Source organism: Salmo salar, chromosome 13 (assembly GCF_965601325.2).
Source record: "Salmo salar chromosome 13, fSalSal1, whole genome shotgun sequence".
In the NCBI taxonomy this organism is placed as follows: domain Eukaryota; kingdom Metazoa; phylum Chordata; class Actinopteri; order Salmoniformes; family Salmonidae; genus Salmo; species Salmo salar.
Window position 1 is genome coordinate 43689899 of NC_138303.1, and position 22602 is coordinate 43712500.

General features: G+C 49.4%; 2 protein-coding genes across 3 annotated transcripts in view; one reads left to right on the forward strand and one right to left on the reverse strand.

Annotated features, from left to right (window-relative positions):
• LOC106567057 (low-density lipoprotein receptor-related protein 1) overlaps nucleotides 1-22602 on the forward strand; it is a 138972-nt gene that overhangs the window by 105297 nt on the left and 11073 nt on the right. For both annotated transcript variants that reach the window (XM_014135894.3, XM_014135895.3), the window contains exons 42-81: nucleotides 222-596; nucleotides 5723-5912; nucleotides 6206-6410; nucleotides 6784-6976; nucleotides 7178-7303; nucleotides 7428-7556; nucleotides 7690-7809; nucleotides 7882-7995; nucleotides 8284-8433; nucleotides 8726-8848; nucleotides 9106-9222; nucleotides 9450-9578; nucleotides 10116-10238; nucleotides 10512-10652; nucleotides 11471-11658; nucleotides 11882-12065; nucleotides 12289-12374; nucleotides 12693-12812; nucleotides 13141-13328; nucleotides 13608-13813; nucleotides 15136-15324; nucleotides 15409-15557; nucleotides 15999-16092; nucleotides 16413-16529; nucleotides 16669-16788; nucleotides 17028-17150; nucleotides 17418-17543; nucleotides 17855-17971; nucleotides 18837-18943; nucleotides 19138-19270; nucleotides 19468-19587; nucleotides 19846-19968; nucleotides 20208-20345; nucleotides 20492-20629; nucleotides 20714-20833; nucleotides 20996-21285; nucleotides 21499-21680; nucleotides 21873-21979; nucleotides 22145-22264; nucleotides 22541-22602. The exon at nucleotides 22541-22602 is cut by the window's right edge and continues 115 nt beyond it. In XM_014135894.3, the coding sequence (XP_013991369.1) occupies nucleotides 222-596; nucleotides 5723-5912; nucleotides 6206-6410; nucleotides 6784-6976; nucleotides 7178-7303; nucleotides 7428-7556; nucleotides 7690-7809; nucleotides 7882-7995; nucleotides 8284-8433; nucleotides 8726-8848; nucleotides 9106-9222; nucleotides 9450-9578; nucleotides 10116-10238; nucleotides 10512-10652; nucleotides 11471-11658; nucleotides 11882-12065; nucleotides 12289-12374; nucleotides 12693-12812; nucleotides 13141-13328; nucleotides 13608-13813; nucleotides 15136-15324; nucleotides 15409-15557; nucleotides 15999-16092; nucleotides 16413-16529; nucleotides 16669-16788; nucleotides 17028-17150; nucleotides 17418-17543; nucleotides 17855-17971; nucleotides 18837-18943; nucleotides 19138-19270; nucleotides 19468-19587; nucleotides 19846-19968; nucleotides 20208-20345; nucleotides 20492-20629; nucleotides 20714-20833; nucleotides 20996-21285; nucleotides 21499-21680; nucleotides 21873-21979; nucleotides 22145-22264; nucleotides 22541-22602 (5882 nt within the window). The remainder of the gene's footprint in view (nucleotides 1-221; nucleotides 597-5722; nucleotides 5913-6205; nucleotides 6411-6783; nucleotides 6977-7177; nucleotides 7304-7427; nucleotides 7557-7689; nucleotides 7810-7881; nucleotides 7996-8283; nucleotides 8434-8725; nucleotides 8849-9105; nucleotides 9223-9449; nucleotides 9579-10115; nucleotides 10239-10511; nucleotides 10653-11470; nucleotides 11659-11881; nucleotides 12066-12288; nucleotides 12375-12692; nucleotides 12813-13140; nucleotides 13329-13607; nucleotides 13814-15135; nucleotides 15325-15408; nucleotides 15558-15998; nucleotides 16093-16412; nucleotides 16530-16668; nucleotides 16789-17027; nucleotides 17151-17417; nucleotides 17544-17854; nucleotides 17972-18836; nucleotides 18944-19137; nucleotides 19271-19467; nucleotides 19588-19845; nucleotides 19969-20207; nucleotides 20346-20491; nucleotides 20630-20713; nucleotides 20834-20995; nucleotides 21286-21498; nucleotides 21681-21872; nucleotides 21980-22144; nucleotides 22265-22540) is intronic.
• On the reverse strand, nucleotides 593-3817 carry LOC106567060 (galanin receptor type 1). The gene is made up of 5 exons (XM_014135902.3): nucleotides 2496-3817; nucleotides 2212-2348; nucleotides 1659-2054; nucleotides 1454-1535; nucleotides 593-1339 (listed from the first exon to the last, which is right to left on the reverse strand). The coding sequence occupies exons 1-5, from the start codon at nucleotides 2683-2685 to the stop codon at nucleotides 1071-1073; spliced, it is 1074 nt and encodes a 357-aa protein (XP_013991377.1). The 5' UTR covers nucleotides 2686-3817; the 3' UTR covers nucleotides 593-1070.

Here is a 22602-nt window from a genome sequence, read left to right on the forward strand (position 1 = left end):
GTTATTTTGAACGAGGATTTTTAATTCCCTTCCTGGTTTGACTGAAATGGAATTCTCTCTAACCCTGGTGTGCTGTGTTAAGTTGTATGAGGCTGATGTGTGCGTGAGGCTGACGTGTGCGTGAGGCTGACGTGTGCGTGAGGCTGACGTGTGCGTGAGGCTGACGTGTGCGTGAGGCTGACGTGTGCGTGAGGCTGACGTGTGCGTGTGCTCTCCCTCAGGCACCAACGTCTGTAAGGACAACAACGGCGGCTGCGAACAGCTCTGCCTTTACCGCGGCAACGGGGAGCGAACGTGCGCCTGCGCACACGGCATGCTGGCCGAGGACAGCCGCGGTTGCCGCGACTACGACAGCTACCTGCTCTACTCGGAGCGGACCATTCTGAAGAGCATCCACCTATCAGACGAGACCAACCTGAACGCCCCCATCAAGCCCTTCGAGGACCCGGAACACATGAAGAACGTCATCGCTCTGACCTTTGACTACCGCGGAGGAGGGGGGAGGGGAGCCAATCGGATCTTCTTCAGTGACATACACTTTGGAAACATCCAGCAGACCAACGATGACGGATCAGACCTCAAGACGGTGGTGGAGAGTGAGTATTAACGTTGACCCTGTTATGTTCTACTGTCCGCAAGAGGCAAAACATTCTGCCGGATCCTCTCAACGGAGGATGCAGGGGCATCGTGTAGAATTGGCCGTTTTAGCTGGGCTTTCACGCACTCCTACACGTGTGGTTTTCAATCAGCTTGTGCTATTAAAAACAGGGAAAAGCAAATGGCCTCAGCTGAGCTAATTGTGTTTATTGAAATGAGGTGAGGTTGTAAGACCGATCTTATTCAAATCAAACATGTTGCCCCACTGTCTATAGAGTGGTCTATAGAGTGGTCCATAGAGTGGTCTATAGAGTGATCTATGGAAGGTCCATAGAGTGGTCTATAGTGGAGGTCCTTAAATGATCCATAGAAAGTTCATAGTGTCCATACCTGGTGCATAGAGTGGTCATTAAAGTTCTATAGAATATCCGTTAGGTATCCACAGAATGTCCATCGAGTTTTCATAGTAACCCTTAGAATCCGGGTAGGGGTAGGGGTGACGTATCCAGCTCCACAGGGTTGAAGGGCTGCACCATGTCCCTGCTCCTGAACGCCCCCGTACACCCTGCTATACACCCCCTGCACCCCTCCCATCTCTCCCGGCCCAAGTCCATCAGATCCCTCCTGAACTTATTGGACATGAACACGTAGAGGACGGGGTTAACCACCGCTGCTGAAGACGCCAGTAGGCGGATGAAGATTGCTATGGAGCGGTAGCTGGAGACACCAGAGATGTTGACCCCTGTGAGGGAGAGAGAGGGGGATAGAAGTTTAATCCAGTCCACAGTATTACAACAATTGAAAAGACAATTTAACAGATTTATAAATAAAAAAAATCTAAAAAGGAATGTGGCACCTAAGAGGGAGAACATGAGGCCGTAGGAGGGCAGCCAGCAGAGGGTGAAGACCAGCACCAGCAGCGCTGACGTGTGGGTCACCTGTGGGTCACAGAAGTAAACAGAACACTAGAATAAATAGTTAAAACTAGATGCGACACTAGAATGGATCCCGGATATCCCTGCAACATGACTACAGGACGGCGGCCATCTTGGTCAGGTTACCTGGCTCTGGTAGCGCTCCAGCTGGGGGGCACATCCCAACAGTCTCATCTGGCGCAGGAAGCAGTAGATCTTGGCGTACATCATCACAATAACCCCCAATGGTATCGCAAAGGCGAACAGGAACAACGCCGTGCTGTACACCAGCTGACTGAGGCCGCCCAGGAAGGCGAAGCAGTGTAACGCACTGGACACCGCCACCGTGCGGAAAGCAAACTGCGGAGCTGCCAGGGCTACGGCGGGAACCCAGAGGAGCGCCACGGTCAGTTTGAGGCGGCTGTGCATGCGGGAGCGGAAGGACCAGGCAGGGTGGACCACAGTCAGGTAGCGGGTCACGGCGAGCGCAGCCAGCGTGAAGACTGAGGCGGAAGAACAGGCCACGCCCAGGAAGCTGACGACCTAATAATCAGCATAACACAATTGTAGAGCGTATTTCTCATACCCAAGGCACTATACAACATGATCATAAAAATACTGTTGAAGATCTAAGTAAGGAAGTACATAAAAATAAAGTGTATCCCTAGTCAAAGAATGAAAAGATGGAGAGATGAAGGACCTTGCAGAGGAAGCTGCCGAAGGGCCAGGAGCCCAGGGCGATGGCCGCGGTGTGGAAGGGTAGGCAGAGCAACAGCAGCAGGTCAGCAGCACTCAGAGCCAGCAGCAGGGTGTCTGTCCCATGAGGAGGCTTTCCACCTACACACACGACCACAGTGGAACAAATTATACTTTTTTTCACGCTTTCAATGTGTCGTCCTCTAGGTCTTTTTTTGCTTTTGTACTTTTTTTTTTTAAGACTTTCTAACTGCACAAAATGTTTACCCCAAACAATCTATCAATCACCTCGCCTCCTGCGGCCGGCCAGGATGGAGATGACTAGGCAGTGGCCCGCCAGGCCCGTCACCAGGATGAGGCCGTCCAGCATGGGCACCAACAACTTGGTCATCTCGGTCCCGTCTGTCCCATTCCCCTGGCCCCCACCACTACTACTGTTACACAAACTTCCCCCATAACTACTGTTCATCAACAGCATTTCACCACAGTTATTTGTTGCGACGCAAATTTGAATTCTATTCTATTCTGTCCTCCATAGACACACACACGCTGATATTTCAGACTACTAATTATCACTCATCTTGATAGTAATTATAATGACTGTCTGATAATAGGTGACATAACAGTAACACTGTCTCTGACACTCCTCCACAACACCCCTCCTCCACAGCGTACCCTCTCCTACTGTAAAACCTTATCACTCGTAACCACATTGGCACTTCAACGGGACGACTGACGGGTTCACTGACGCGTTCACGTTGACAGGCAGCAGCTAACGGAGCAGTTTAAGGTCCTTCATGCTTAGAAGCGTGTGAACAATGCATCGGTGTCTGGGCGGTTCTTCCTTGTCTTGAATGCGGTTGAGATTCCTTTGTTTCCACAGCTTAGACGATGTGACTATCTTTATCCGGGCGTGTTTCTATTCGACAAGAATGCAGCATCAACTTCTGTTTAGTTTCTACGGTCTCTGGCCAGAACACCCAACGAGACTATAGTCTCGTAGAATCAGGGGCGTAGTCCACTCCAGACTTCCAAAGTTTTAATGATCCAATTTTACACACAAATACTTCTTAGAGACTATGACATTGAGAGAGGAGTCCGTTCCTGACGCTGGCTGCAACTGGCTGTGTTCCATATCAGTATTCCCCCCCCCCCTTCCCTCCCCACCATTAAAAAAATGATATATCAACCCAGTTCTGGCCCTGAGCTTGTATTGAAAAATGTCTATCCAGTCTCTTCCTTAATGTTGTATTGATTTGTTGAAACCAAGCAACACTCTAATACAAAGGAGCGGCTGTCGCTGGCTGCCGTCTCAGTTGCCATTTAAAAGCAGTCAATTCTACTTGATGTTAAGTGCCTCGCTGCGGTGTCTGTAGTGTTGTCGTCCGTTATGAGGTTCATTCAGCTGTCCTGCCTGCCTGGCCACAGATTCAGATTCCTCTGGTAGCTAGAGAAGAGGCGGAACAACCAAGAACGCGAGAGAAGGAACGAAGACCGACGACAAAACAAAGAGGACACAATAAAGACGGGGAAAGAGGGCTTTGTTCATCTTGAGAACGATACTCCCTGTTCGTCTGTTGGATAGGTGATGTTGCCGGTACTGTAACAGCCTGCTTCTCATTTAACTACTGTTTGAACAGGGGCTGAGATAGGAGAGGGGAGGAGGAGGGGAATCAGAGGTGTTTCTGATTTAAGTTACAGTAAAACTGTTCAGAACACACTAACCCTGGCAGGAACATCCCGTTTGTATAGCTTTACTGATTAACCAGTTGTTTGCTAGCCTCCTTGCCAACATCTGCTTTTTGTCTGCCCTTGTCACTCGGAATTTCAAGGATGTAGAATATTGACTGTGGCTTGGACGCCAATTTAATAGAGTTGTGGTTGGTTAGCTTTAAATGCTGGCCTCTGCAGTGCAGGGATGTTTTGCCTGTTCTTATTGTAGTCCCTCTCTGCTACACTTTGACTGCTTGTTTTTAGGTGCACAAAGACTTTAGGCCTTCCTCTGTCCACCTTAAACACCTGGGAGAAAAATAACTCGTTATTGACTTTTGACCATGAGCAAACAGTTACATGGAGTGTCCATGCTTTTATTATTGAGCAGTTGCTGTCATAAAAATGGACCGTGGTGTGACGCCAGCAGATGCTGGAAACCCTGACAAAAGCCCATAAGGGGGGGGGGGGGTGACCCTTGAAAGAGTCTACAGGGGATTGTGTTTGGGTGACCTCTCCTCTGTTGGGTGTGACACAGCTACTTGAGTCAGAAAAGCGTTTCAGAATCCTGAAATGGAAACTGTAGAGGGAGAAGGTGTGTGTGAGTTCTAGTGGTGTCTTTTTTAAATTTTCTTCCTGGATAACAAGTCACCATGAATAACAGGGTCCGCGGGGAGAGGAGCAGTGTGTGTGCAGGCAGCCAGCCATGAAATGACAGGATGATACCGAACAGCAGGCATGGCAAGGTCCTTCACTCATAGCACTGTACCGTTTGTCCTTTCTACTCTCGCTTTCTTTTCTCCTTCTCCCTCTTTTCTCTCATTTCTTTCTCCTTTCTTTTCTCCTTCTCCCTCTTTTCTCTCATTTCTTTCTCCTTTCTTTTCTCCTCCCTCTTTTCTCTCATTTCTTTCTCCTTTCTTTTCTCCTCCCTCTTTTCTCGTCATTTCTTTCTCCTTTCTTTTCTCCTTCTCCCTCTTTTCTCTCATTTCTTTCTCCTTTCTTTTCTCCTTCTCCCTCTTTTCTCTCATTTCTTTCTCCTTTCTTTTCTCCTTCTCCCTCTTTTCTCTCATTTCTTTCTCCTTTCTTTTCTCCTTCTCCCTCTTTTCTCTCATTTCTTTCTCCTTTCTTTTCTCCTTCTCCCTCTTTTCTCGTCATTTCTTTCTCCTTTCTTTTCTCCTTCTCCCTCTTTTCTCTCATTTCTTTCTCCTTTCTTTTCTCCTTCTCCCTCTTTTCTCGTCATTTCTTTCTCCTTTCTTTTCTCCTTTCTTCTCGCTATTTTCTCTCTCCCTCTCTCTCTTTCTCCTCACAGCTTTTTTCCATTCGACAGCTGATTTGGATGGACATGCCCATATAAGAACCTTTCCCATTGCCATTTAACAACTACCTTTCTGGAAAGTTTACCATGCTTGCAACCTATTCCATCTTTTAACGATGATTCATGATTTAGAGTTGAATTCACCCCTTATGGACCTTTGTAGAGAGGTTTGCTCCCTTTGCCAATACGACATACATTGAAGCGTTCCCTTCTTTCTTTCTGCCGTAGTTGTTTGGACTTCCTTCTCAGCAGGTGATGCTCTTTCATTGGCTCTCTTGGTCCATTTGCTAGAGACCTACCAAGATCTGTGACAGTAGTATTGTCTGTGTTGTGACCACTACACTAAAGGATGACAGGGTGCTGAAAACAGGACAAGACATGATTAAGTTTTCTCCTGTACTGTCCCAATCCCTCAATAGGGCCTATACCTTTACTGACTGTCTTTCCCCCTCTGTGTTCTGTCTCTCTCTCTCGCTCTCTCTCCCCCCAGATGTAGGCTCAGTGGAGGGTTTGGCGTACCACCGTGGCTGGGACACCCTCTATTGGACCAGCTACACCACCTCCACCATCACCCGACACACGGTCGACCAGAGCCGACCGCAGGCCTACGACCGCAACACCGTGGTCACCATGTCTGGAGACGACCACCCCAGGGCCTTTGTACTGGACGAGTGTCAAGAGTGAGTGGCAGCGATGTTCTTTTGTATTTTTTATTTAATTTTTTATGTAGAATTTGAAGGAGTGTGAATGACTTTTGAAAGCCCCTGACAACGACTACTAGATTTGAGTTGACGGATGAAATGTCAAACGTAGCTGTTTGGTGAGTTTTGTTAGTCTGTTACTGGAGCGTTTTATTCATCGACTTCAGTACTTTGTCTTTCTACCATATTGTCTGTTTGTTTTATGTAGCTGACCATTTTCCCAAGCTATTTTTAACTCGCCCTTTACTTCCTGTTGTCCTTGTCTTTACTAGTCTGATGTTCTGGACCAACTGGAACGAGCAGTCTCCCAGTATCATGCGAGCCAGTCTATCTGGTGCCAACGTGCTGGTGATCATCGGTAATGACATCCGCACCCCCAACGGCCTGGCCATAGACCACCGCGCACAGAAACTCTACTTCTCAGACGCCACGCTGGACAAGATCGAGCGCTGCGAGTACGACGGCAGCAACCGATACGTGAGTCACCCCTGTTACCTGAGTCACCCCTGTTACCTGAGTCACCCCTGTTACCTGAGTCACCCCTGTTACCTGAGTCACCCCTGTTACCTGAGTCACCCCTGTTACCTGAGTCACCCCTGTTACCTGAGTCACCCCTGTTACCTGAGTCACCCCTGTTACCTGAGTCACCCCTGTTACCTGAGTCACCCCTGTTACCTGTGTCACCCCTGTTACCTGTGACATCTTGGGACGGTGGTGACGCCAACCACTATGGACTCGCAAGGGTCCATAATTTGTTCTGAATCATTATCGAAATAAGATCTCTAATACTTTTGGTTGTTTGAAGACAAACCGCTTTTCTTACTATGTGACCCCCCCCCCCCCCCTATAGGTGGTGGTGAAGAATGAGCCGGTGCATCCGTTTGGCCTGGCGGTGTATGGAGACTACATCTTCTGGACTGACTGGGTCCGCAGGGCCGTGCTCAGGGCCGACAAGTTTGTGGGTAGAGACATGAGGTTGCTGAGAAATGACATCCCCCAGCAGCCAATGGGAATCATCGCTGTGGCCAACGACACCAACAGCTGTGAGTGATGCAACTCATGGGGAAGGTCAAAAAGGGGGCGGGTCATTTATGCTGACGAACTGCCAATTGAGTCCAACGTAGTCTAGATGGCTTCAAATTGGCACGCTTAATCATGTCCATGCCGATATTACACAGGGTTTCTGTAAAGTTTCAGTATTTAAAGGCTATGCAAGTACATTTCATTGATTTTGATTCTACCAGGCGAGTTCTCTCCCTGTCTGAACAACAACGGGGGCTGTCAGGACCTGTGTCTGCTCACCTCAGACGCGAGGGTCAACTGTAGTTGCCGTGGAGACCGCAGACTCCTGGAGGACAACTCCTGCTCCGGTGAGAAGGGGTGGGGGGGCCTGGGGACATTGTCAATCAATAGGTCCTCGTTAGGGGTCACGGTCTAGGATAGGATACACATGGTGCTGACGGTCTCCGTCTCTGCCTGTCCCTACTACCGTAGCTCTGAACACGTCGTGTGGCAGTGTGGACGACTTTGAGTGTGGCAACGGGGACTGCATCAACTACAGCCTGACCTGTGACGGCATGGCCCACTGCAAGGACAAGTCAGACGAGAAACAGTCGTACTGCGGTGAGTCTGTGTGCGTGCGTCTGTTTTTTTGGGGGATGTCAGTTTTAATTTCAAGAAATAGAATAGTTTAATAATATTGGTCATAGTAAGGCAGCTAGAGCATGTCTTCTGACGCCGGTCTTGCTCTCTGCAGCGAACCGGCTGTGTAAGAAAGGCTACAGGCGCTGTATCAATGGCCGCTGCATCGGCCACATATTCTGGTGTGACGGGACTGACGACTGCGGAGATCACTCCGACGAGCTGCCCTGCAACAGTAAGTTGTGTGTGTGTGTGTGGCTGTGTGTGCGTGTGCGTTACTATACCCGTTCTAATGTGTGTTCTCCAGTGACCCTGTGCAAAGCCGGAGAGTTCCAGTGTCGAGACGGAAGCTGCATCTCCAACACCAGCCGCTGTGACCAGGTGGTCAACTGTGAAGACGCCAGTGACGAGATGAACTGCTGTAAGTCTACAGGCTATCTTTTACATGTCCGATATCTGTACAGAAAGGTCATTTGAGCTCAGTAATGGCGTACCGCTGTTCAGTATGGATGCGTCTGAAATGCCTCACTATTTGCTGTGGCTGGTGCATCCGTTTTTAACGTAGCCCACATAGGGCTCATATGATTCTGATGAAAAGTATTGCCATTTCATCCCCACTCCGGGTTGGAGGTACAGACGCCGCTCCCAGGAGCCCCTCAACTCACCACCTAATGATTGTTCATTCGTGTATGACGTCTCTCCTCCCCAGTGCCAACTGACTGTTCCCGCTACTTCCGTCTGGGGGTGAAGGGGGCGACCTTTCAGAGCTGTGAGAGGACCACGCTGTGCTACTTGCCTTCCTGGCAGTGCGACGGGAACAACGACTGTGGAGACTTCTCGGACGAGAGGAACTGCCCGGGTAACGGACAGGCAGACAGATCTTACCTTTTCTTCTTTTACTGGGCCTATTGGGAAGTATATCATTCTGACAGGGCTTTAAATGCTCTGCGTTTTCTTTCAAACACTTTGAGCGTTTTCTTGAGCCTGTCCGGAGTGCCAAAATGGGCGTGGGTGGCACTTTTGGGACTACTCTATTGGTTACATTGTGCAGGAAATGAAGGATAGCTATTTGATCCCCCGGTATGACTCATTGCCAAACGTCTTTAGGATCTTCAAAGCGTTACAGTGTACTCTCCGTCTCTCTCCACCAGACAAGAAGAAGCTGAAGTGCCCGGTGAACTTCTTTGCGTGCCCCAGTGGTCGCTGTATCCCTATGAGCTGGACCTGTGACAAGGAGAATGACTGCGAGAACGGTGCTGACGAGACCCACTGTGGTCAGTCTCCTGCCCCGTTTTCCCTTAGCTGATGTAATACACAACTTTGTATTGCGCTGTTGTGCCACAAAGATCAAAACGGTGTGGTCTCCCTGCGTATTCAATAGATAAACACAACGAGCATGGGGTCAGAGTTGAATAATTCATTCAACATTGTCCTCATTTCAATATAAAAAAAATTAAAAATGGTGATAAATCTATTCTTGCACAAAGTAACCCAGATTAAATTCGGTAACATTTTCCCTCTGTCTTTGCAGATAAGTTCTGTACGTCCACCGAGTTTGAGTGTGGGAACCATCGCTGCATCTCCAACCACTGGGTGTGTGACGGCGCTGATGACTGTGGCGACAATAGTGACGAGGACAGCAGATGCAGTGAGTGGCTCAACCGACACCTACGATTTATGGGCCCAGATAACACCGAGTTTTCTACCGTTACCCTCTGCTGACATCGGCAGCAATTAGCAACACGATTCCCAAATCCTCCCAAACATATTTACACAGGAGGAGCCTGATTGGTTGGTTGATTGATTGATCCTTTTCATTTGTCGACCACTACTCTAAAGTTATCTAACCTGTTCACGTCTCCTGCGTTGCCATAGAAACCAAGACGTGCAGCCCAGAGGCGTTCCAGTGTCCCGGCACTCATGTGTGTGTCCCTCAACGCTGGAAGTGTGACGGGGACAAGGACTGTCTGGACGGGGCAGACGAGAGTGTCAAGGCTGGCTGCTGTGAGTTCGTAGCCTTCTTCAGTTTGCGCCGCTGTTCAGGCACCTTGGTTTGAAAGTGAGGTGGCGACAGCATTTCTTTTTCTCTGTTGTGAGTAGGAGAACCACAACACGTCCACAAATGTCCTAATAGTCCCCACAGTTGATCTGAACTGGACTTGGGTAGATAATATAGTATAGTACTCTGCCCCTATGCGTTGTACCCATCAAGGCTGGCTGCTTGGAGAACAATCTCTCAACACCTCCTCCACTCACTCCATAATAGTCACCACATCTTACCTGGGCGTTGGTAGTAGAACTAAGTAGAAAGTAGAACATTCCCCATTTAGCTGTGGTATTAATAGATGAATGGGAAGGCATCAGACTTCCATTCAGTCTGTTTAGGATTCATCTTAATGATAGGATCAGCGGAGACTTAAATGGCAACGAGTTGAAGACTGTTGTTAGACTGCTAAGGTTACGCGGCATTCGTGTCGTTCATTTTTTTGCAACACCCTCTGTTTGCTGACCCATTCTCTCTCGCTCTCCTCTCCCTCTCAGTGTACAACAACACCTGTGATGAGAATGAGTTCATGTGTCAGGACAGACAGTGCGTCCCCAAGCACTTTGTGTGTGACCATGACATCGACTGCTCTGACGGATCCGACGAGTCCCCACAGTGTGGTGAGTGTGTGACGCCGCATGAGCACAGAGGAGGAGACGCGGATGAAGGGATGCTGGCGGTTGTGATATGTGGATCTTTTTGTCCATTCCTTCTTCCCTTAACCACTGACCTGGCAGCACAGGATAAATGGAGGGTTTTCAATATATGGTTGTCATTTCCTTCATTATTACCAATAACTGAAAGGATAGGGACATAGCATGGAAGCCATTTTACCGTTATAGAGACACAGACAGTGTCTCAGTGCTGACATACCTACCTCTCTACCCGTGTAGAGTATCCTACGTGTGGGCCGGAGGAGTTCCGCTGTAACAACGGCCGCTGCCTCAACCAGAAGAGCTGGGAGTGTGATGGAGATTTTGACTGTCAGGACCGCTCTGATGAAGCTCCCAAGAACCCCCGGTGCACAGACTCAGGTCTAACGGACGCACTGCGTTCTATATCTGTACTGTAGAAATGTATAGTGTAACACTGCATTTGTGTCATTTTGTGGTTGCGTTAAGTAATTGCCTATGGCTTCTGCTGAAAAGGCCATAGCATCCCTCGCTGTAGGTTTTCTTTCGGTAGTGAATTTAAAAAGCCCCTGTCTGCTCGGACACATTTGTGGAAATATGTAACTTTTCGGGCGCCCCGACCAAATTCGCATAGAAATGTGAGTTTTAAAGATCTATCATTCTACTTGAAAGTAAGTCTAAGAAGTGGTAGATCTGTTCTATGTGCTCCATTTCTATGCTTCCCGTTCTTAAGTTTTGTTTTTGCGTCTTACTTTCGGTTTTGTACACCAGCTTCAAACAGCTGAAAATACAATATTTTTGATTATGGAAAATATATTTAAATCAATCAAATGTATTTATAAAGCCCTTCTTACATCAGCTGATGTCACAAAGTGTTGTACAGAAACCCAGCCTAAAACCCCAAGCATGGTGGCTAGGAAAAACTCCCTAGAAAGGCCGGAACCTAGGAAGAAACCTAGAGAGGAACCAGGCTATGAGGGGTGGCCAGTCCTCTTCTGGCTGTTTAGATGGTACAATGATTCTCTACACTATACTAGCTTATTTTATCACGTAAACTGAAATTAGGCAAACTATTAGTTTTAGCGATCAGGAAATGTTGGAGCGATATCTGCATAGTGCATCTTTAATGTTCTCTGTGGTCATTGCAGTAAAGCAATGTTGGAGCTTGTTAGCTCTTCAGTCTGCATAACCTAAACTGCAGTCTTTTGCACCGCCTACAGAGAGGAAGTGTAATGACTCTGCCTACATGTGTCGTAACGGGAAGTGTCTTAACGAGACGTTGCTGTGTGACCGTAACGACGACTGTGGTGACGGCTCTGACGAACTCAACTGCTTCATCAACGAGTGTCTCAACAGCAAGCAGAGTGGCTGCTCCCAGCTCTGTGAGGACCTCAAGATAGGCTTCAAGGTGTGTGTGTGTGTGTGTGTCTGCTTTTGTGCATGTTTCCAATATTTCTACCAGTGTAATACAACCTGGAAATTCTGCAGTATTATAAAATCTGTCCACCTCAGTCTCATCTCCCTCCTATTAGTGAACCATGTGAGTCTGCTGGTACAGCACTGACCTACTGTAGCTGCAAATGTGTTCCACTGTATTGACATGCTGTCTGTGTGTCCCCTGGGCCCTACAGTGCAGGTGTCACCCTGGGTTCCAGCTGAAGCGGGATGGGAAGACGTGTGTGGACATAGATGAGTGTACCACGTCCTACCCCTGTACCCAGCGCTGTATCAACACACACGGATCCTTCCACTGTCTCTGTGTGGAGGGCTTCCAGCTACGACCGGACAATCCTACTATCTGCAAGTCCACCTCCGGTAAGACCGACAGCAGGGACGACTTGGATTCTTCCAAAAAGAGAGGCTCTTTCGTTGTCCGTCGTCAAATGTTTCCAAATGTATTCCGTTGCGGCGTTGGAGGAGCGTGACCCATCTCTTAGTGTTGGGCGCATGTGCCTCTCTTTATGACAAGTTCAACCATGTACAGAGCCCTTTTCTGGTCCCCTGAACTCTTATCCTCTATCGGTCTCTCTCGCTACAGATGAGGAGCCCTTCCTGATCTTTGCCAACCGGTACTACCTGAGGAAACTGGACCTGAATGGCACCAACTACACTCTGATTAAACAGGTGAGACAGCAAGCACTGTGGGATCAGTGTGCCATTTAACCAGGTGTCAGTTTATATGACTTTATTATCAGCGATCGTGATCATCTAAACCGATTGTAGGCTATATCCTGTATGTGTGTGTGTCGTGTTTTTTGTGCATGTCCGTGCGTGCTTTCGAGTGTGTATGCTTGGGGGGAGTGTGGCTTTTTATTTTATTTCCTTTTTGGAATGTTTGGATCCATTGCAAATGAAATATAATTCACGGATTCTAAATGTGTGTGTGTAATAATAGAATTTGCGGGTCCAGCTAATCTGTTTTCTAATGTGTGTGTGTGCCAGGGCCTGAACAACGCGGTGGCTCTGGACTTCCACTATGCAGAGCAGATGCTATACTGGACCGACGTGACCACTCAGGGCTCCATGATACGACGCATGAACATCAACGGCAGCAACATCGAGGTCCGTATGGGAGTTGTCCGGTCTGTCACTCTCATTGAGTCTGTGGACAGCTGGCTAGTCCTTGACTCTGATTGAACCATTGATCTGTTGGTGACTCTGATTGGTCAGTTGGCCTGTCTGTGGCTCTCTGATTGGACAACCGACCTGTTAGTGGCTTTCAGATTGGATATGTCTCAAGTCTGTTGTTCTCATTGGACAGTAGGCTAGTTTATTTCTCTCTTATTGAACTGCAGGCCTTTTTGTGGCTCTGAATGGACAGTTGGCCCATATATGACTTCCTGGTTAGTTAGTTGGCCAGTATCTGACTCTCTGATTGGCTCTTGTGCAGGTGCTGCACCGTACCTCCCTCAGTAACCCAGACGGATTGGCTGTAGACTGGGTCGGAGGAAACCTGTACTGGTGTGATAAGGGGCGGGACACCATCGAGGTGTCCAAGCTAGGAGGAGCCTTCCGGTCGGTCCTGGTGAACACCGGCCTGAGGGAACCACGCGCTGTGGCTTTGGATGTACGCAACGGGTGAGAGGGACAGCCCAGAGTACAATACACACAGAACATGAGGCTAGAAAGTCCTGTATGGTCTGAGACTGAAGCGTTGTCACATACTCAGCCTCTGTACGAATTAATAGTGAAATGCAATGGAACGCTGAGGACTTTTAGGCTACAAGTAGTACCCAGAGTTTTCCTGGTCAGGCCAGAAGTCCTGTCCGGCTCCAAGGTCCATGTCTACAAGACGGTCTTTTTCTCTAATAATGGTTCTGATGGTGTAATGTGATACTGTCCCGTCTTGTTCCTCAGGTACCTGTACTGGTCAGACTGGGGCGACAACCCCCACATAGGGCGGATTGGGATGGACAGCTCCAACCGAAGTGTGATCGTAGAGGACAAGATCACCTGGCCCAATGGTCTTACGTTAGACTTCATCAACGACCGCATCTACTGGGCCGATGCCAGAGAGGACTACATTGAGTTTGCCAGCCTGGATGGGACCAACAGACACACGGGTAATGCATATTGACACACAGTAGCCTACGCGCGCACACACACCCACACACAGATGTGCAGATGCTCACGCACGCGCGCACACGCAATTGTATGAGAGCCACGGTCCAGCGCACTGTTCACAGTGGTGCCGTTTAGAGCCCTGGGCCCATTGGGGGGAGGAATGAGAGAGAGAGAGACAGAGAGAGGGGACTATTGTTCTGTCAGACTACTGATGAGGCTGTTATCTGCATGAGGTCTGAAAACCCCAAGCCTCGTTACCAGACAAAGGACAATACTTTATATTGTCAGCCAACCCTGCAGAAGAATGCAGGGATGCGGAGGAAGTTCCTGATGATTTGAATTCCTCACATTCACAAACCTCAGTTTGAAACTAGGGCACGTTGCACATAAAGCGTGGGTTTGAGAGGATTTACCTTCCCGGCCGTATCCTCTTGGTCGTGGCGGAGGTTTCATAGTGGAGTTGGGATATGTGTCGGCTGTATGTGTGTTCTGTGGGCCATGGTTCCTATTGCCTGATGGAAAGAGATGTTCTATAGTCAGCAGTGGAGCCATGGGTAGCCCACCCGTGGGTCATTAACCTTTGCGCACACAAACTGCCTTTCTAATGGGGACACAGGCTGTTTGAGTTCAGATAAGGGAGGGAGCTGGTCAAAGGCCGCTCCGTGTAGATCCACCAGCATCTCCTCTCAGCTCCAATATCATAGAACGAAACTCCCTCAGGACTTGTCCAGGTGGCAGGAGACTCGAATACCGTTTGTACCACAACACTGATTTAGAATATCAATTAACCAATGATGAGACGCCACCATCCTAAATCTAACGTGTGCTGTTTCAAATCCAGGGTGTGTGTGTGTGTGTGTGTGTGTGTGTCCTGTGCTTTTACAGCAGAGGACAGTCAGGTAGCTAATGGTGTGTTTCCATAACAACATGGAGCAAACAGAATGAGTGCATTGATGAGGAACATTCGTAAGCACATAGTCATGACCGTAACCGTGAGAAGTATGCAAGCCCCAGCCAAGCCTGGCTCCTATTGCTTAACCCATAGACAGTAGTGAGTTGGTATCGTGAATGGCTGCTGCCCCATCACCACTTCTCCTTGTGTTAGTCGTTGGGTATTGTGACTATATACATTTGACTGACAACTTTGTGATGTAATTGATGTCCCCCAGTGTTTGGACTAGGAAAAACTCTTGGACCCAGGTTTTAGCCGATAGAGATTTTCCTGGTCAGGTCATGTGGTGGCCAGGTAAAACTCAGGGCCCTGTGTGTAATATGATACTAATGATATCACTGCTCTATGGCTGTGTGTTTGTGTCCACAGTGCTTACCCAGGACATCCCCCACATCTTCGCCATGACCCTGTTTGAGGAGTACATCTACTGGACCGACTGGGAGACCAAGTCCATCAACAGGTGTCACAAGACCCTGGGTATCAACAAGACCACCCTGATCACTACCCTCCACCGGCCCATGGACATCCACATCTACCACCCTTACCGCCAGCCTGAGGGTAAGAGATAAACATGTACAAATATATACACACACACACACGGTAGTTCCGGTTAAGAGTTCCCTTCATCCCCTTTGCTTCCAGTGTTTAACCACCCGTGCCAGACAGACAACGGCGGCTGTAGTAACCTGTGTCTGCTGAGCCCTGGCGGGGGCTACAAGTGTGCCTGTCCCACCAACTTCTACCTGGCCAACGATGGACGCACCTGCATGTCCAACTGCACTGCCAGCCAGGTGAGGGACTGCGGAATGATATGACTATTGAGGGGCCAGACAGCTAGGGGGCAGCAGAGCCTCTTGTGGAATGAGGGGATATTACATTGCTGTTTTATTATGCTTTGTAATTAAGCGTCATTATCTACACAGTACAGTGTGTCATCACCTTAAATTCAGCCTCTTACCTGGGCGTTGGTAGTAGAACTAAGTAGAAAGTAGAACATTCCCCATTTAGCTGTGGTATTAATAGATGAATGGGAAGGCATCAGACTTCCATTCAGTCTGTTTAGGATTCATCTTAATGATAGGATCAGCGGAGACTTAAATGGCAACGAGTTGAAGACTGTTGTTAGACTGCTAAGGTTACGCGGCATTCGTGTCGTTCATTTTTTTGCAACACCCTCTGTTTGCTGACCCATTCTCTCTCTTTCTCTCCTCTCTCCTCTTCCCCTCGTCCAGTTTGTGTGTAAGAACGACAAGTGCATCCCCTTCTGGTGGAAGTGTGACACGGAGGACGACTGTGGGGATCGCTCGGACGAGCCTGCAGAATGCCGTGAGTGTGCCACTTTTTCATACAAAGCGACTTAGTGAAGTGATTGCCTATATTTCTTGTGTGTGTGTGTGGTCCCTGTGGGAATTGAACCCACGACCTTGGCAAAGCCAGCTCTACATAAAATGGGTGAATGAGCAGTATGTGGACGTACATAGCAGAGGGTCATTGATACTTCTACTGGGCTCTGAGATTGTGGAGGATGAGAGGTAGGTGGTAGTAGAGGAAGAGCGTTGGTAAAACCTGCTATGGGCCTGTTTCACACTCTAAAACCACCTCAATCTCAATGTGTGTCCGTCTGTGTCATCCATTTCTCCTTATAGCTGAGTTCAAGTGCAGGCCAGGCCAGTTCCAGTGTGGGACAGGCATCTGCACCAACCCAGCCTACATCTGTGACGGGGACAATGACTGCCAGGACAATTCGGACGAGGCCAACTGCGGTACAGCCTCGTTCATGCCTTCACTCACTCCCTCCCTCAATCTTTCTCGCCCACTCTCTCTTGCTCACTCTCCCGCTCTTTGTTTCTCTTCTCATCTCTGACATGTCTTCCTCTCTGCGTGTGTGATTTTGTTCCCCAGATATCCACGTGTGTCTGCCCAGTCAGTTCAAGTGCTCCCACCCCAGCCGCTGTATCCCGGGAATCTTCCGCTGTAACGGACAGGACAACTGTGGCGAAGGCGAGGACGAGAAGGACTGCCGTGAGTCCACACGTCCCATCCCCCCATCTACACGCTTTGTTACATGTGTTTATATGCACGTTATATACATCATGTACATATGTTTTGTGTTTTATTGGGGTAATACTGCTGGCCTTGCACCAGGTCTCTCTTGTAAACCTGATTGCATTTCAGTGAGACTAACCTGTTCAATAATAAATAAACTTGTTGTTGTGAGTTGCTTCCTGTCAGTAACAGTTGTCTGTTCCCTCTCCCTCTAGCCGAGGTCACGTGTGCGCCCACCCAGTTCCAGTGTGCCATCACCAAGCGCTGTATCCCTCGCGTCTGGGTGTGTGACCGTGACAATGACTGTGTGGACGGATCGGACGAACCAGCCAACTGCAGTGAGACCCCACCCCTCTGTTTCAGAAGACTATTCTAGACTAATGACAGACGTACAAGTCCAGTTCAGCATCCATGTTGAAGAAGAATACAAGTTTCTGCTTACGGGTTCTGGCTAACCTACCGAACTAGTCACTTACAAATGCACTAGGTCTTACAGACCTCGTAACATCCTCCCATCACCTTTCACTTTACTCAGTCTATCTGGCCTGTTACAAGCCTCAATTTCTCCCCCTCTTCCCCCCCCCCCCCCTCCCCTCCCCCTCCAGCCCAGATGACATGTGGCGTGGATGAGTTTCGCTGTAAGGACTCTGGACGCTGCATCCCGGCCCGGTGGAAGTGTGACGGAGAAAATGACTGTGGAGACTCATCTGACGAACCCAAAGAGGAATGTGGTGGGTGTTCTGTTCTGTCGCCTAGGGAACAGAGAGACGGCTCAACCAGCAGCTTCAAAACGCCGCTCCTCATTACGATGGAGTTTTGGTTATGATCTGGGACCGCATCCATGATTGGTCGTCAGCATTGCCAATGACCTCTCTCGTGTCGAAGGTTCGATTGTGACGCCGATACCCTGGGTGTAGCGTTGTTTCGCAGCAGATCTTTCTGTTTTGGTAGTGATCTGCTGTGTGACCGGTTTACGGCGTGGACCTCCTGTACTGCATGTACTCTGTATGTTACGGCGCTGACGGTGTGTGTCTCTGTGTAGATGAGAGGACGTGTGAGCCGTACCAGTTCAGGTGTAAGAACAACCGCTGTGTCCCGGGCCGCTGGCAGTGTGACTACGACAATGACTGCGGGGACAACTCGGACGAGGACAAGTGCGGTAAGGTCTCTCTCTGTCATCCCTGTTAGTGCACACTATCCTCGTTCACTCGTGTCACCAGTACAGTGTCACTGCGTTGTTCCATTGCATTTTTATAATGTTCATGGTTTGTGCTCCTCTAGGGATTACACGTTGGGCATTGGTGGCTTGCTCCGTATGACTGGCCCAAAACACAGTTTCAATTGTTTGATTCTCGCGTTTCTTTGTCCGTGTCTTCTTGCGGGTCTGTCTCGTAGCTAAAACATAACCTTACCTGCAAAGTTGCCATTCATTCAGGCATCTCTAATGCATCTCACCTCGTCTAATGTCTATGTTTCATTTCACACCGACTGGCCTGTTGGCTTGAGCCAGAGGTAGGCCTCCACTTTTATCCATCCCCATCTCCTCCAACCCTAATGTCACTCCGCTCCTCCTCTCCCATTGCACCCCATTCAATCCCACCTCGCTCGTTTGTATGTCTGACGCTGCCCATTTGAACTCCAGTCCCCACTTGATGTCTCCTCAAACAGTGAGAGGTCAAAGGTAGCGCTCCAAAGGATAGTTTCTACTGTTATGTGAAGTATTGGTATTTCCTACCTGGCCACCTGAGGCCATTGTACCCCACAAAGCTTTTGCCTTTTTTTCGAAGACGCTTAAGTCCGTTTAAGCGGGGGGAGCACACCGCTCCCCCCCCCCCCCCCCCCCTATTGAATCTCTGGAGCTCTCCTTTGACCGTCATTGTTTGGCCTCCATCTGAGTGTCCATGAGTAGTTGTGTGTTGAGCATGCTCTCCCCTGTGAGTTTGGAAGACAAAGCTTTGGAAGCCGTTTTCCAGCGAAGCTGTACGGTCCTCACGCCCGACATGCGTCGCTGTGTGTCTTTACAGTGCCGCGGCCGTGCTCCGAGAGTGAGTTTGCCTGTACCAACGGACGATGTATCGCCGGGAGGTGGAAGTGTGATGGAGACCATGACTGTGCTGACGGATCTGATGAGGTAACGCGCCTGACTCCATCATAGCAACAGCGCTGGGTCAGATACTTGTGTAATAGATAACACTACTGACTCGTGCTGTTCTAACAACCCTGTCCTCGGACATCCACTGTAATGGTTGTGCGTTTGATGTTGATGATGTGTGAGGGTTTCACGCGTCGTTTGAGAGTGAGGGACTTATTGTGTGTGTTCCTCAGGACGGCTGTGAGCTGAGGTGTGACAGTGACCAGTTCCAGTGTAAGAACGGCCACTGCATCCCCAACCGCTGGCGCTGTGACGCAGACGCTGACTGTTTGGACGGCAGCGATGAGGAGAAGTGTCACATTGCTCGTGAGTGTGTGTGTGTGTCCCTGTGTGCGTCACTCAGGCTCCCGTTTGACATGGCCACAGTGCTAAAAGAGAGGGGTCATCTTGAGATTTGAACTTTTTCCTAATTGAGATGGATTCTGGAACCTGTGGTAGGATTTCTAGGATCCGGGTTGGTAATAGACAACCTATGTTTGTTTCTTCCCTTCTCCATGTCTCAGCTAAACACTGCCCCCTGGATGACTTCCAGTGTAACAACACGCTGTGTAAGCCTCTGGCCTGGAAGTGTGACGGCGAGGACGACTGTGGAGACAACTCGGACGAGAATCCTGACGAGTGCAGTGAGTAGTGACCTCGCATCCTGTGACATCATATCCTGTCTACTAGTACCCTTTTCACACTACAGAGCTAAGCTCAGTTGTACTGTGTTGGCCTGGTTACTCAGCCACCAGAAGCTGAAATCGGGATAGAATGTGGACCGTGTGATAAGGAAACATCAGAGCCGACAGTTCTGGTTGTCGCGATGGTGTGATAAGGTAATGGATCCTAAAGCCTGTTCTAACTCCTTGTCTCCTAACCCCTCTTTCTCCTCCCCTCAGGGAGGTTCCAGTGCCCCCCCACCAGGACTTTCCGCTGCCAGAACGACCGTGTGTGTCTGCAGGTCTCCAAACAGTGCGATGGCGTTGACAACTGTGGGGACAACTCTGATGAGCTCAACTGCCGTGAGTTTACTGTGCTGCTGGCCTTTTGCACGTAGACCAACACAAGGCTATCTGGCGCCCTCCTTGATGATCTGTTGTTCCCTGTGGACAGGTTTGATCTGTCCACCCTAGCATACATTTAACAGAGTGCATATCGAATACGTCGCCTCGTTGTTTCATATAAAGTTGCATGCTAGGGGATTAGGGTCATTGTGTTCATTCAATTCAATTGACGTATTTATCCCCTTGTGTTTTCTCAGAGCCCCCTCCAGCCGAGCCCAGCTGTGAGAAGGACGAGTTCCTGTGTGCCAACGGGAGGTGCATCAGCTCCAGCCTGCGTTGTAACTTCTTCAACGACTGTGAGGACTACGGTTCAGACGAGATCCACTGCAAGACAGGTGCCCCAAGTCACGACTGGCTGACACATCGACGTGACTACTCGCCTATACAGTCGGCATGTTAGAAAAGACTGTTTGTTTCGCACAGCGTTCGGCTAACCTTCCGTTGCGGATCCTTCATGTTATTTTCCCCTCTGACCCCGCAGACACCAAGCTGAACGACTGCAGGAGTAACAGGACTCTGTGTGGGGACGGGGACGAGGCACACTGTGTCACCAACGGGACAGACTCCTTCTGCTCCTGCAAACCAGGCTTCAGGAAGACTGGCCACAACACCTGTGGAGGTACGCTACACCCACCTGAATGTACACTCGCTCACCAGGAGCTCGATCCGCGTTATTAACCCTCCCCTGCCTGTCCCCTCTCAGATAAGAACGAGTGTAAGCAGTTTGGGGTGTGCTCCCACATGTGCAACAACACCAAGGGATCCTACAAGTGCAGCTGCCACAAATACTTCTCCAGGATCAACGACACCTGCAAGGCTGACAGTAAGTAGTGCACTTTTACTCTTCAAACCCCTAGATTAGTCGAAATAGTATATTCTTTCATTGATATTTTCATGGATTCTGTGTGTCCAAGTTCTCACTTCTCCCTCCCACCCTGTCCCTACTTCTCTCTCTCGCCCCCCCCTCCCTCCTCTCTCTCTCCAGACCTGAACAGTAGCAGACAGGTGCTCTACATCGCCGATGACAACGAGATCCGCAGCCTGGACCCTGCCATGCCCAACTGGCGTTACGAGCAGACCTTCCAGGGCGATGCCAACGTGCGCATCGACGCCATGGACCTGCACGTCAAGACCAACCGCATCTACTGGACCAACTGGCACACGGGCAGGATCTCCTCCTACGAGCTTCCTTCATCGTCCTCCTCCTCGTCTGGTCCATCGTCCAATACAAACCGCAACCGTCGCCAGAGTGAGGGAAGTGTTACCACCCTGGAGGTGAGGCCCGACGCGAGCAGGAATGAATTCACACACACAAACATGGGCACGATCATAACTTCCTATGTGTGATTCCAATATTAGTGGACTGCGGTCTAGTGCAAAGGATGTCTCATAGCTCAGGAAGATCTGTTGTTTTCCGTTCACAACATACTGTGATGTACGGTACCTAAAACACCCATATCTTATCTCCCCCCCCCCCCCCCCGACTAGATTGTAGGGCATCTGGAAATGCCTCGAGGTATAGCAGTGGACTGGGTGGCTGGTAATCTGTACTGGACTGACTCTGGCAGGGATGTGATCGAGGTGGCCCAGATATCAGGCCAACACCGCAAGACCCTGATCTCAGGCATGATAGACGAGCCTTACGCCATCGTAGTGGACCCGCAGAGAGGGTGAGCGATGATTACCCTTTACCGCTACGGAGCCAAACCCAGCCGAGCCCACCTGTACTAGGTCGACCTGGTTATTTACCACAGCTGCTGCAACTGTGCTGGAATGCCAATAAAATATATCAATATATGTAAAATATTCCATTTTGTATTTCCTGCTGAGCTGTTTGGACTGCGTTTCTCTGTCCCCTCCAGAACCATGTATTGGGCCGACTGGGGAAACCACCCTAAGATTGAGACGGCAGCCATGGACGGAACCTTGAGACAGACCCTGGTCCATGAGAACATCCAGTGGCCCACAGGTCTGTATAGCGTTAGCGTTGTAACCTAGCATTAGTACCTAACGTTATGCATTGTGGTATGCTTAACCTAGCGTTAGCGTAGCGTTCTTCATAATGTCATGACTAGCATTATAGCCTCTTCTGGTCTCTGTGTTGACTCTCCTCTGCTTGTCCTCCTCCCTCCAGGTCTGGCGGTGGACTACTTCAACGAGCGTCTCTACTGGGCGGACGCTAAGCTCTCGGTCATCGGCAGCGTGCATCTCAACGGCTCCGACCCCGTCATTGCCGTCACCGGACTCAAAAACAGTTCAGTTCCCCTTCATACTGATTCATACGGGTTCAGTGCTACATAGTGTATTTATAGGGATGAATTCTGTATGAAAGTTTCCTCTCGTTTCCACAGATGGACATTGTACCAAAAAGTCTGACATTGCTAACCGTGAGCAGGTTATTGATCTCGCCAGCAGGTGTCGCTGGTTTACAGAGTCGTGCCTTCACTTCTCACAACGACATAGAGTTTGAGCAGCATGGATAACAAAAAACTCTCTCTCTCTCTCTCTCCCTCTCTCCTTACCTCCCCAGACCTGCTCCATCCGTTCAGCATTGACATCTTTGAGGACTACATATATGGCGTCACCTACATT